Genomic DNA, 13752 nt, shown 5'->3' on the forward strand with positions numbered 1-13752 from the left:
TTACATACACCCGATATAAATTTTATTATTGTACATATATAATTTTTATTTGTATACAATTTTATTATTTTATATAAATTTATCGAACCCTGTTTTACACTTTTTCACACATTCTTTGTCACCTTCAGGGTTTTTGTTAACTTACATGGACCTCGTATTTACCAATGATACAAAAAAATTGAGAATTCTAACAAATTTTTGGTTTCCCAATGTTAGTAAATTATCCATTCGCGATTATAAAAAAATTTCCACTTGCACATAAACAATAAAATAAAAATATCACCAAACATTTCACCATACACGCTTAAATGCATATTTCATCTGTTCACAGTCAAATATAAACAAATGCTATTTAAAAGACAACATCTAGTGAAAGATGTCTATTTTCCAACTAATCCAAACAATTTCGTTACTTTGTGAATGGCATATGTGCATGTTTTTCTATCCAAATAAATATAATGTACGAACAGACCTTCCATTACACCCAAAAGCACTCCGACATACACATCAAATATATAATGTCTTTTCAATAACAATCTGGACATACATACGTAAAAGGACCATGCTAATAAAGGTGGAATATATATTAATGCTATTGGCGAGATACGAAGGAAGAAATACACAAGATACGCAGAACGAGAAGCGTGTCCTGATGGGAAAGAATAAACATCAGGACCCACAGCAAGTGGGTCGTCAATAGGAGCTGGTCTTTTCCTTTTTACAATCGCCTTGAGTGTACCAATCACCGCAATATCCAGCAGCAATCCTGTAGTATTATCCTGTTATTTTTGCATTATCTAGATTAATGTTATAACTAATAGTATTTTTAATATTACCTATCAGAAGATTCATTTGCAATTCAAAATGTTCATCTTCAAAGATAAGTAACATGAGAGTAATTATTAACCAAGGTAAGCCGTGACATGATATCTGTTTTACAACAAGAACAAATAAATTAAGACAAGTTCATTCATTATAAATAACAATATTGTTGCTCAAAAGTTTAGTTTCACAAAAAGTTAGTTTCATATAATAGCATGTACAGTAAAATAAATAGTTAACAATTATTGAATAATACACATTATGATTATTTACACATACCTCTAGCAACTGATAATGTATTTTTAATTGTTCCAAAGGTAAGTACTTTTCTAACCAAGTGACAACCTCAGTTGTTGCATGTACATCCATTGTTAATATTCTCTGCCACATCATCATACGTTGATCTTTCTTTCCAGACTGAAAATTATAAGATATAACTTTTTATTTTATTTCTTACAACGAATGTTTCATGTGTCTGAAAAAAATACAATGCTGATTTAAATTACTAAATAACAATTTTAAAGAAAGATGATTAAGAAACAACAAAAAAAAATTTCACAATGAATAAAATATAATAGTTACCGTTTCCATGTTCTTTTTCTTACTTAATCAGTCATTCACGAGAGATAAAAAACGTCCGATAATTTGGTTGGTAAATCACATTATCTACACTCTACAGTATGTATAAAATAAAGGAATTATCCAACATATCACAGAGAACAGCTGAATACAAATGTGCGCACACAAAACTCATTCGCGAAAGATCGTAATGTACGCATATATACGCGCTGGTTTGCCATTTAGAACTTTTTGTGATCGCAAAAAATTTTTAACGAATTATAAACTATTCAAATTATATATTACATCTTTTCACACGATTCCTGTGCGCACGTACGTGCGTCACGCGCACAAAGTCAAAGTCAAAAGTGAGAGCTGGGAGATCTTATCCATATTGATTGGGAATGCGTTCTGCAACGAAATATCCGAACTACTCGCCAGATGGCGTACGTAGTTAAATATGAAAGTTTCCCGTTGCATGCGTGTATATCAAATACTTTTACCTTACCGACAAGAAAAAAACACAAAAGGCAACTTACTGCTCCTGGGTATAGTAAGTTGCCTACATCTCAGGCGAAACTTTGACAGATATCATTTTATCGTACATCGTGTGGATAATGTATAAGTGCAGTATATGTTTTTTAAAAAATAACACATTCAACGCTTCTTTAGAATGAATATATTTTCTTTGTTTATGTTGTTAGAATGAATATATCTTCTTTGAATATATTTTCTTTGTTTTCAACATGTTTTATGCAATGACACAAACGTGAGAAAGCGTATCACAGTTTTTGAAAACGTATAACGTACATATATATGTATATATATATATATATATATATTCCATAATCGGTACTTGTATTTTGTACGCATCATATACGGAAGAAAGATGATCACAGGATTATAGGTTTCAGGGACTCGTTAGTACAGAAGCACAATTATACATCTCTCAATTATGAAAATACATAAAAATACTATTTTCAAAATTATTTGCAGTCTCTTTGCGAAACCACAGTACAATATACGTTTATCTGTATTTTTATATATATATGTGACATAAATATAGTTCATTGTTATAACTTTCACAAGAAACAACACGTTCGTTTATATATATAATTTATATAATTTTTCTGGAAATCTCTTAAGAAAATGATAGAAGTTGTACACACAAGAATAAGGACGTTCAATCGTTGTACTGTTTTAATTTGAAAATACATTTATTTATTTTATTTGATCATTTCATGCAAAGAATGTCACGAGAAAAATGTCAGAAAAACATTATTTTAAAAAATACAAATTGTTTGCACTCGTCTTAATTTTAAGCCAAAAATTTTGTTATCGTTGATTTTATATATAGAAGAATAAGTTTTTTTTTTTAACGTGCATGTGCGTATCTCCACAATAGAACATCTCTTGGAAAGAACACTGTGTAGTTTTTATATAGCGACAATAAGATTGCAGAAGAGATACATAAATTATCACACACATCGATAAGTTATTAATTGCAAATTTCTTCTGTATTGTTTGTAAACAATGTAAATAGAAATTGTTTACAAGCGTAGATAAGAGACGTAATATATGTGTTATGGCAATTCAGCTTTCCACCGTGTGATCTGCTGTATAATTATATTTTAAATTATCGAATTTGTGTGTCAATTCTTCTCAATTACTTCATTATAGCGCAAAATATCGCTCGGTTAGAAAGCAGAACTTAATCGATAGCGTGATATAACAAAAAGCGTCCTTGGAGATGGAGCACTATTGAAGCCGCCTAAAGGATGCAACTGGAAGATACAACTGTGAATCTGTGCCTGAGCGGAAGACTTCGACGAGCATTTACAAAGGACATTGGACATGATTGTTGCGCGTTGCGTATCACCTGTTAATAATCGACAACATATCCACACGTATCTTTTGAAGTTTGAAACAGTGTGCATTGTAATCTTCTAATATCTAACTACAAAATTTATATCGCATTCAAGAGCGTACCATTCGGCTAAAGACGCGTATACCCTGTTAGCGTTGTCACTGATGCGGATGCAAAGAGTTCCATCATCTGAAAATGAGACTGAAAAAAAAAAAAAAAAGAAAAAAAAAACAAATTAAAACGTTCATCGCTTATTTGTTACTCACAATGTGCGGCACAATTCTCCGAAGAAATAAAACAAAACTGGTCTCACGTAAGATATATGTATTCTCGTGCCGTCTTTTTAATGGCGTCGGATCAGACGGATGCGATGATGAAGAGCATTGGCGACGACTTCTTCGTCCGATTCAGCCGATTGACGCCGCATGTTCGGCGTACCGCAAAAAGACGAGGTGGCTGCTTGCTTCGCTTGTGGTATTGGAAACGAAGAGCGACGAATGAGCGGAGGCGGCCGCGCTCCTGGGAGATGAGGGGGGAAAAAGGTAATTAAATATTTCCGTTTTATACGGTTCCCCGCGCTAATCGAATTGAAACGTTCTCGTGCTGATTACGAGTGTCATTTTTGTTCGTTGTAAATTAAATTGAAGACATCATTACAAAAAGCAATCTCACTGCAATTCTCACTAAGCAATATATTTATTTTTTAACACTTTCTAGAGTTTAATTAAAAACTCAATTATATTTACGTAATTATATATTTATTACGTAATTATATATTTTATTATTTCTCTTTTGCATTACCTAACAGACGCAAAGGAGGACGGTGCATTCCAGGCATCTCAAAGGACATTTGACTCCTAATTAATTCTCTTGAAATGGGACGTCTTGTGACGGGAAGGTCCACGCTGGAGGAGCATCTCCTCCTCGAGGTAATCGTGCCTGCCCTAGACGAATCCTTATGCATTTTTGAAAAGAGAGAGTGCAACATTTCACGAATGCGTGTCTATCCGAGCATCGAGAGACGGTTTTCTACTTAGCTCCGCAAGGAAAATATAGCGAAGCGTTTTATATCCGTCGGTCTCTGCCGAATATCGCAACTGATTACGAGTGTGGTGCAAATTACATACATAACATACACGCTCAATTGGTAATCTAATTATTACGTTTGACAAATACACAAGTGCAAATATATCGGACTAGTGCGTAGATAACAATAGATAGTGCTCAAATAATTCAGGGGAGTGCGCAATTAAATTTGCTCTTGCGTTGAAATAAAATACATGAAGCGTTTAAGTAAAATTGTTTGCTAATATAAAACTCGTTACTTTCACAAAAAAAAAAAAAAAAAAAAACAACAAGCGAAAACTCGAGAAGAAAAATACATCTTTGTGAGATAAACTTTTGACTCGAGTATTCTAGCGCGTCTCAAAGAGACGCTTTAGAGATGCTAAAAGTTTCAACGCAAGAACTTGAGAAGAGAAGTTGGGTAATACGAATGTAGCGCAGTACTTTTTCCCTGGCGAAGCGTATTCGCAGTACTTCAACGAGAGCAGCTATTACTGATACGACCAGCATCGTCACGAGTATGTGGCCTGCCACCGTGACGGACTTCATCTGACGTGTTTTCAAGATCTCTTCAGCGTTTTCTTTCACTTCGGCGATGTCCCTCTTGGGCACGCAGATCTCATCGTCCGCATCCTTCTCTCTGTTATTTTCTTCCTCTTCAGAGTCGCTGTCATCATCATCGTCATCATCGTCGTCGTCATCATCATCATCATCGTAGTCGTCTTGCACGTACGTGCAATTTTTGTCGTAATCGCTGACGAAGACGGACATCAAGCGACTCTCGTATTGCAAATTTGGACAGCGTTTCAATTTTCGATAATCCATCAGTACCAGAGGTTCCTTGTCTTTCTCCAAATCAGTGACATTGCGCTCGTCTTTCTTCTGACTTTGAGCCGAGTAATTCGCCTCGAACAACAATCGCAACGGCATCGACAGAAGTACGCCGAATATCGCGATTATCATAAAAAGACTCAGATTAATACCCAACGACAATCGCGTCTCGGTCATCTTGGCGAAGTATCCGCAGCAACCACGTTGTTTACCTGAGTATGCTGAGTTCGATGCTGAAGTGATTCGCGCGAGTTTCCATGGCAACGCGGAGCGTATCGGACCGCATTTGAAATTGCGGTTCTTCTTCGGAGAATTCTCAAAGGTTTAAACCGACGTTACCGCAACTTTGACTCGGGCGGACGCACTTTTCAATGATCGTAAACAACGGTATCGACCGCCCGCGCTCGCGCGCGCGCGACGATTCGTACTTGTTCCTCGTCCCAACGCAACTGTTGCGCGTACCGTCGTGCTGGCAAGTTCCAAGTGAACCTGGACGTTGGCTGCGATATTGATTTCCCCAGGTTGGACCGCGCACGTACGATACGCGCAAGTCTGCCTCGTCGGCGGACACACACCACGCACATGTCGATAATTAGATTACGGTTTATGGCAAACGCGCGCGGGACAATTTGTCACGGGGTTCTGAACACATTGAAGGACAAGCCAAGAATACTGCAGAATAGGTCAGATATTATTGAGGGGATTGATTATAAGAGATTATCGGGGGCAAGATTTCTCTTCTTACAACACACGCGTAATAAGTTGCGAGGGATAGAAGGGTTCTTTGAAAAATTACGATGCAACAACGTTAAGTAACGTTGACGTGCGCACTACTGTCTAAGTATAAATAATCTTATTCCAGATTTATTTGACCGAAAAAATACGCGCGGAAAAACAACTGAATTCAGGATTCGTATCGTAGCATCTCTTCGATGTTGGAGTTAAGTCGTCGGAAATAGATGTGTCTACCGTTGAATGGAAGAAAGTCGACGGGGCACGATGTGACCGAGAGGCGGGAGAGAGCGCTCTCCCGGTTTCTCTCTAGTCGCGTGCATACATAAATAATATTAGACAATATCAAATTAAAATTCGCATCTTTCTGCGAGCAACAATGGAGCGTGGTGAACCAACAAAGGAAACGCCCGCCGCCGCCGCCGCCGCGCCGATCCCAAGTAGTAGCGCATCGTGGCGGCAGCGTTTATAAAAGTAATAAAACAGTCGAACAACAACTCTCGGGAGTGAGCGGCAGCGCGGCGGAGAAAGAGAGGGATGCTCTCACGGGGAGAGAAAGGGCGAGAGCGAGCGAAATAAGCCGGGAGGTGAAAAGAGGAAGGCAGAGAAACGGACAAAACAGAGCAAAAGAGTGCAAAAGAGAAAGAGAGAGAGAGAGAGAGAGAGAGAGACGAAACACAGGAGAACAGCGACCCGACCCGACCGACCGGTAGCCCAGCCAGCACACGTATATCTTGCTCTGCTACTCCGATTCTTCGAGGTTCTCATTGATGAGCTACCTCGTGCCTTCGCAGAAGTCCGCGTGATCGCGTGCGAGAGTCTTTTTAAAAATAGCTGCAATTATCTATCGAATGCGTGAATATGCGAGATGATTCATTAGGTGTGCAAAAGAGTAACATAAAGTCACGAATAAAAAAAGATGTCTTCATAGAAAATGTTATCAAGCATTAATTAGTTTGATGTAAAATATAAAAAGCTTTTGTTAAAGGGAACGATATACGTAAATTCCACGACAATTATCACACGCGGAATGTGAATTATATTAATTAGACAATTAATATGTGTGTGTTTCGCGTTTTTGTGTTTCCAGTTTACTGGAAAAACTTTCCCAAAAAGCTTTCTCTCTCTTTCTCTCTCTCTTTCTCTCTCTCTCTTTCTGGCTTCGATTTGCGAGATCGTGAGGAGAGTAAATTTATCATCAAAGTACCTGCCGTGCCAGCATATCACGAAGAAAGAACACGGTGCGTTCATAATCCGTGAAAGCCATAATTATCTCGCGCGCGGCACAATTATTTCGAGGAGCTGGCAGAGCGAGTCCGGGGAATCGATTATCGCATGCACCACGGGCGCGAAGGTGCGCTTCGAGGTCATCGATTGAGCGATTTTTACAGGTCGTCCGACGACGTAGGCAGATAGGTTGAGAGCCAGGGTATGTAGAGCAGATGCTGCGCTCTTGCCCGTGGTGGCGGGAGGGGGGTGCGTGATTTTTCACCGCCGACAGCCCCTCCTTCGAGAGAACCGCGCATTCCACCTCTCTCTTCCCTCCTCTTCCTCCTCCTCCTTCTCCTCTTTCTTCTTCTTCTTCGGGGCCTCACCACCGTCACCTTCCTCCCCGGGTTCCTTCATCCTTCACTCTTCGTTCCTCGACTTAGCGTGCACGTCGCGTTGTCTCGCTCGCACCGCCAGCCGTACCGGCGGACACGCCACCGGACACCAGTTGCACGATCTTAGATTTGCTGATCTCGCGTCCCGAGAGTGCACCGACACGCACACACACGAGAGAAGATGCATGCGCCGGGTTGGCGGGGTGAAGTAGGCAAGATGCGCACAGGGCGCGCCCGCGAGCCGCTCCCGCAGTCGCGTGTGGCTCGCGATGAGCGCGCGCGTACGCACGCGAGTCACGCACTACGACGAGAGCATATCTATTGACACATCAGAAAATTTAGAAAGACACAAGATAGCGGTACGCGCGGGAGGTACGGGATTGCGAGGATGTAACTTAAGAGAAATTGAAAATTTCAGGAAACAAGAAGCCGCGTATTGCATCATACTGCATCAAGCGTATCGAGATGTATCGAAATCTGCGAGAAGATAGAAAATTAGGAATCATGTTTTGTTGAAAAAAAAAACAAGCGTTTGTCGATCTCTTAGAAAATTGGAGAAAAATCCTCAAAACACAGAAGGTCGTATAAGATCTAGTTTAAAATTATACACGCACGAAAACCAGTCGGCCGCGGAAAATACTCTTCTCCATTCAGATAATTCCGCTGAATGGAATGTTCATTACGATGCCATTTATCTCCAACTGGACTCTTCGTAGGTCATCGAAAGCGGGCACGTCGTCGAAAACAGATACGCGTCGTCGTCCTGGACGCATCAGCTTAAATGCGGCTTCGCGTGTCGCGTCACGGCCGGAATGTAACGAGCGCTTTTTCCGCCGTGTTTTTTTTTTCTTGCGCATCTCGTCGATGTTGACGAAGAGTAAAAAGGCGAGGATATAGCCTGTCGCAATTTTGTGCCTAACTACCGGTACATTCCGCCGGTATTAAATCACTCCTCGCGCTCCTCGTAAAATATGTGCATCCAATTTGCAGTACAACACGCGTCCCGCAAGCCGATCGGAATATTTACGCGCGCACTTGATTAGGCTGATAGCATAATTACCGGCTGTCCGAAAATCGATTTACCGCTTTGAGAACGGTGTGTAAAATGCGCGCCAATGAAATTTCACAAACTTTATTGTTGCCACGTGAGTTTGCGCGACGTACAAATTACCTCTCAAAAGTCTCTCTTCTTAGTTCAAGTAAAATGCGAAGTGATCGGGAAAACATATATTAGCTGTTACAAGATGCGTCATAAGCACGCGACCATTCAAATCGCATACCGCGCTGATATATCCGTGACTACTTCGTAAAACACACGGCGCGCAGCATTATTTCACCCAAACCTGTTGAAAGTGCCTTGAATGCAATCAGACACAGATACAGGATAATCTTTTCTCTATACGATAACGCGAAATAGACGAGAATCATCACGCTTCGGTTAACATTCCGGTCCGCGAGCCGCGAGCGATTCGCTCGCAGATTACGGAGGGGGCGCGAACTCGCGCGCGGATTACGAGGAGCGCGACTCGCGCGTTCATCTTATCCGAATTATTACTTTGTTGCGTACGCCATAAATAAAATTAATACCACATGCCGCGAACATCGCGTATCGCGCCAACGTATGTTTCCGTTTGAAACGCGCATCGCTCGCCATTCATGCACCGGCGGCATCCGAGGGAAGAGAAGCGCACCGTGAATCGTTCTGTGAATTATAATATTATTATGCAGATCTCGCGCAGAGAGTGCGCACCCGGTGAACAGCCGCGCGGACGACCAACATGCGGCGCATACCACTCTCTCTCTCTCTCTCTCTTTATCGCTCGTTTGCTCGCTCGCTCGCTTGCTTTCTCCTACCGTCAATCGACATTCCGGAATTGCGATTACCGACATCGGAAATCACACCCCTGGCACCTGTGCCGCGGCGACGCAGAAAGCGAGGCGTTGAATGCAACTAATTGGCGTTGCACCGCAGTCCGCGCGCCGAAGTAGCTCGGGGGGGTAGCTTGCATGGTAAAATTTCCATCTATACCGTACGTAAGATACAGACGGACGGACGTATGGACCAAGGGAAGAAAAAGAAAGAGAGAGAGAAGCTACGAAAACGGCGGGGTGTCTAGAAAAGGGCCGCAGGAGGGTCGTGTCGTGGCCGTTTCCCTTCGTGGCGGATGGACGCGAGCGAAGGATGCATCGCAATTACGCAAATTGCGGCTCTGTTCTCGCCTGCTCCGGGCTTACCGCCTGCGGAAGAGCATCAAGACGAGAGATCCCGACGAGTCTCTCGTTTCTCGTCTCTGGTGGCGAAGGACGGCGTCGCGGCGAACACTCCCGGGACGTTTACACGCCGCGCGCGTTCGGTTTTGCGGGTGCGACCGATTGAATGGATAGCGCAAACGCGTTCTGCTTGTCGTCGTTACACTGAGAGCGATTGGTCCAATCGCGCTTGTCGCGCTTGTGAGTAATTGACGCACGTTCGCTGAGATCGCGAGCAGTTTGAATGGTGAGTACGAAAAACGAGTTTGTCGTCTCGAGAAGAAGAGAGAGAAAGAGATAGAAGAGAGAAATCTCGAACGAGAGCTACCGAGAGCTCGTTCGGAACGGACAAATCACACGAAGGTGGCGAGTCCGGCAGGGGAACCACACACCGGTGTAACGAGAGGCATCGGCCTGACGGTCCGATGAAAAATGCCGGTTATATCGGGAAACTGGTTGGAGAAGAACGCGCTCGTTCGAAGACAGCGCGTGGCTGCCGCCGCGCGCCGTCTTATTAGCGCTGATCGGCCTCGCGATAAATTTATGTGTCGGACGAGATATATACGCTCCGTACGGCCAGGCACCAAGACCTCTGCGTTTCGCATGCTGGAAAAAAAAAAAAAAAAAAAAAAACACGCCGTTATTCAGGATACGTACCCAACCGTCTCATCCTGTCGCGATTCCACCTATGCGCGAGGGATACGTTTTTGCCACGCGCGCGGTTACGCCGACAGTATCCTTAATGGAAAGCGACAGAGGATCCATTAGCCTTCATTGATACCATTGCGGGCAATTGTAACGAAGACGTAAGTCTCCTTCCCGGAGAGACGCGTGGACGAAGAATTCAATTCTTGAACAATTTGAGTGAACTTTCTGTAACAAATAAAAACTGAAACAGTAAAAATTAATATTTTTCAGAGTTAGACTTCAACGGTAAAAAATCGTGAAAAAAAAAATAATTTTTGCAGATATGGAAAATCTAACGTTTAACGAGAAATATTATTTTTTTTTTTATTCGCTTCTGAAACCTAAATGTGCTCCTTAATGTGCAACTTGTATAAAATGTTACATTGCTTCGAATAACGCGCGTATATACTTCTCATTTGCCAGGGAGATCTCTCTCTGTAATGCCAAATTGATTTCACGATTCGCGCCTGATGCGAAAATAAGTGTCCCGCTTGATTCGCGCGTATCAGTTTCGCGACGTTTTCGTCCGTGTGCATTGCGCTTGTTTCTTTCTTTCGTGCGAGCGTAGGTTGCGACGAATATCTTGTCGCAGGAATCGGACGGTTTGTCCCAGTGGGACAAGTTGTCTCATCACGCCTGCGGATTGGTGACTTCGAATCGTAGGCCAAATGCGCGCGATTAGCACAGCTGCATTCCGCAGTCTCGATTTTGTTCTTGGCTCTTTCTCTCTCTCTCTCTCTCTCTCTTTCTTTCGATATAAAACCTCGTAAATCCCCGACTTCGTTACTGCGACGAAGCTGCGCGCTTCTAGGATATAAACTTCTTACACGCCCGGCACGGCGAAGTTTACGTCGTCGTTCGTTGGCATTTTGCCCGTTTGTATCGAGATAACGCAGCGGTCGCATCGCGGATTTTTATGCTAATCCTATATAACGCAGCTATCTCGTGTTACGTCCGCGTACACCTGTTGGGAACATGTCGCACGTCGCGCGCGCGTCGCTTTTTCGCGTCGATAACCGGTGTTAAGGCGCGATTCTAAAACGGGGGGTAGAGAAAAAAGTTTCCTTCGCAATCTAGATGACGATCTCCGGTACTACCAGTAGCGAGATCGCTTTTAAGCGCCACGTTGTAGTAGCGCGCGCTCGCGCGCAAAAGCAAGCGAGCAGCTCGCCAGGAGCGTATTAACGTCCGGAGCCATAACGCGGGCGTTTATTTCTCTATCGGCGGCGTCTGTTTCTCGAAAGGATCCCATCGCGAGCCTCGATAGAGAAACGGCGGAAACGCGGCAAGCCGATAATTAGTGCGAACCGAATCGGCTCCAGAGAAGACGAGAGAGAGAGAAAGAGAAAGAGGGAAAGAGAGTCGCGTACTCCAGTGGCCAGCGGTAATCGCCGTAATTTATGCTCCGACAGCCGCTCGAAGAAGAGAGAGAGAGAGAGAGAGGGAAAAGGGTGGAAGAATATAGGCTCGTTGAGATAGGCCAGGAGCGTAAAAAAGGCGTACGGCGAAAATGTCGCCCAATTAACAGGCGAATTGGAGCGACCGAGGTCGAGCGCCTCGCCAATGCGTGTATGCGTGTTTTTACACGCGCTCCCGTGTATCAACATCCGAGTGGAGGAAGCTGGTCGGTGAAAGAGGAGGTAAAAGCTTAACGAGTCTCTCTCCCTCTCTGTCTCTCTCTTTCTCTCTCTCTCTCTCTCTCTCTCTTTCTCGAGCGCAAAAGTAGCCGCTACGCCATTAGCGCGGGAGCGAGCGAGCGAATCGGCTTAAATATCGCGAGCGTTCAACCGCGCGCGAGTTGCGACGGAGACCCCGGCTTCGCCAAGAGGCGCGCCTTCTCTTTTGAACCCCGAGCCACTTTTACGATTTTATTATTGGCTCTTGCGCTCGCGATATTTATGCGACGCCGCACGATATTTTCCAACGCAACGCGTCGACTTTAATGGCGACCGCCTTATCCCGATCCTCCTCTCTCGCCGATCCCGAGGCGCATAGCGCTGCGCTAATAACGCTTCGACCGTACACGCGACTTAATTAAAAGGGTGAAAAGACGAGCCTTCGCTTGAGAAGCGCGCAAAACTTTTGCAAAAGTTTCAGCGTCTGATCACTGACAAATACAAGTTCGTGCTCTCTAGCGATATTTTAGGAAAAAAATACTCGCTAAAACGTACAAGCACGGGAATTATCGAACGAACACACTGTATCTCTTTTTTTTAGAGTAATAAAATTCAAATACATCTTGTCGAGATATGCACGTTGTACACAATCAATCGAGAATGCAGTAAGAGATGAGAGTCTTATTAATATTACATCAAAGCGAATGATACTTGCGGGCGATTGATCGATAGAACGATGTCAGTAGGACTGATGGAAATTCCTCGTCTTCAAACAAAAAAAGAAAGTAACTATCGATCAAACAACAGAATTCAGATGAAGAAGAATGAACGACGCTCATTATCTCCCACGCTTATCGAATGTTAATGATTCTAATGAATGTAACCAGAACGGATTCCAAGAGCCACTGACATTGAGGTAAGACGATATCTACGCATCGTCGTCCGCGTATACCGGTTTTAATATCCTCGCGTCAAAAGGATATCTTCGGAACTCGTTTTTGACGATTTTTAACGCACTCTCATCTCGTGGAAATGGTTTAAGGTGATACCACCTGAAAGCTATATAGCAAATGAACATAAAGTCATCATCTCTCACACTATGGATATTTTATATTATTATTACATATTACATTTGTGATAGATACCTTCTCACAGAGAAAGAGTTAACGGTTTTTAGACAGACAGACGTCAAGCGCTGAGAAAAGAAAACAAGAAGACTTCTCTCTCTCCGAATCAATTCGCGTTTTCTCGCGTCGAAAAACGCAGCCGTGTCAGAGATCACGTCTCTCGGTCGGGCACGTCGTTTTCTATCGGTTGCTGATCTTTTGGAACGCGAAAACCTGGAAGTCGTTTCTGCCGCTATTCCGCATGGCTGCCCATAGCTATGCCACCACCACGACCGGACGGATCTCAACTACCACTTACACGCTTTCGTCGTCCTCTCCCTGTGTTCTGGCTCGATATCCTCTTTCGTCGTTCTCTCTCCCTGCCTCGATACGCCTTAACTATCGCGATATACACTGCACCGGCGGCGGGCCCGTTTTTATTCGCCATGCGCCGCGTTCCTGACACGACAATCGGTGTTAACCAGTAATTCAGATCTCGGCTAACGGCCGGTAATTTAGACGCGCGCGCGCGCGCGCGCGCGTGTGCTCACGCGATGCCCGAGATAGGATCACGGATACATATTTGATGATTTCTCTTCGCGTCTCATCTCCGT

The 13752-nt window shown here is 43.5% G+C and overlaps 2 protein-coding genes across 5 annotated transcripts; both read right to left on the minus strand.

Annotated features, from left to right (window-relative positions):
• Positions 1-34: 34 nt before the first annotated feature.
• LOC109853657 (phospholipid phosphatase 6-like) lies at positions 35-1779 on the minus strand. Of its 3 annotated transcripts, none has more exons than XM_020425969.1 (4): positions 1405-1779; positions 1102-1239; positions 837-930; positions 35-766 (listed from the first exon to the last, which is right to left on the minus strand). In XM_020425969.1, the coding sequence occupies exons 1-4, from the start codon at positions 1411-1413 to the stop codon at positions 381-383; spliced, it is 627 nt and encodes a 208-aa protein (XP_020281558.1). In that variant the 5' UTR covers positions 1414-1779; the 3' UTR covers positions 35-380. The 3 variants fall into 3 exon arrangements, with proteins under 3 accessions (XP_020281558.1, XP_020281559.1, XP_020281560.1); XM_020425970.1 differs by having other exon boundaries at positions 1102-1297; XM_020425971.1 differs by having other exon boundaries at positions 1687-1768.
• Positions 1780-2044: 265 nt separating this feature from the next.
• LOC109853656 (protein SDA1 homolog) lies at positions 2045-5620 on the minus strand. 2 transcript variants are annotated; one of them, XM_020425966.1, is made up of 5 exons: positions 4757-5620; positions 4049-4202; positions 3561-3766; positions 3370-3448; positions 2045-3259 (listed from the first exon to the last, which is right to left on the minus strand). In XM_020425966.1, the coding sequence occupies exons 1-3, from the start codon at positions 5318-5320 to the stop codon at positions 3591-3593; spliced, it is 894 nt and encodes a 297-aa protein (XP_020281555.1). In that variant the 5' UTR covers positions 5321-5620; the 3' UTR covers positions 2045-3259; positions 3370-3448; positions 3561-3590. The 2 variants fall into 2 exon arrangements, with proteins under 2 accessions (XP_020281555.1, XP_020281557.1); XM_020425968.1 differs by having other exon boundaries at positions 4049-4191; positions 4757-5619.
• Positions 5621-13752: the final 8132 nt, after the last annotated feature.

This window comes from Pseudomyrmex gracilis, unplaced genomic scaffold (genome assembly GCF_002006095.1).
Source record: "Pseudomyrmex gracilis isolate BER0280 unplaced genomic scaffold, ASM200609v1 scaffold_52, whole genome shotgun sequence".
NCBI classification, from domain to species: Eukaryota; Metazoa; Arthropoda; class Insecta; order Hymenoptera; family Formicidae; genus Pseudomyrmex; species Pseudomyrmex gracilis.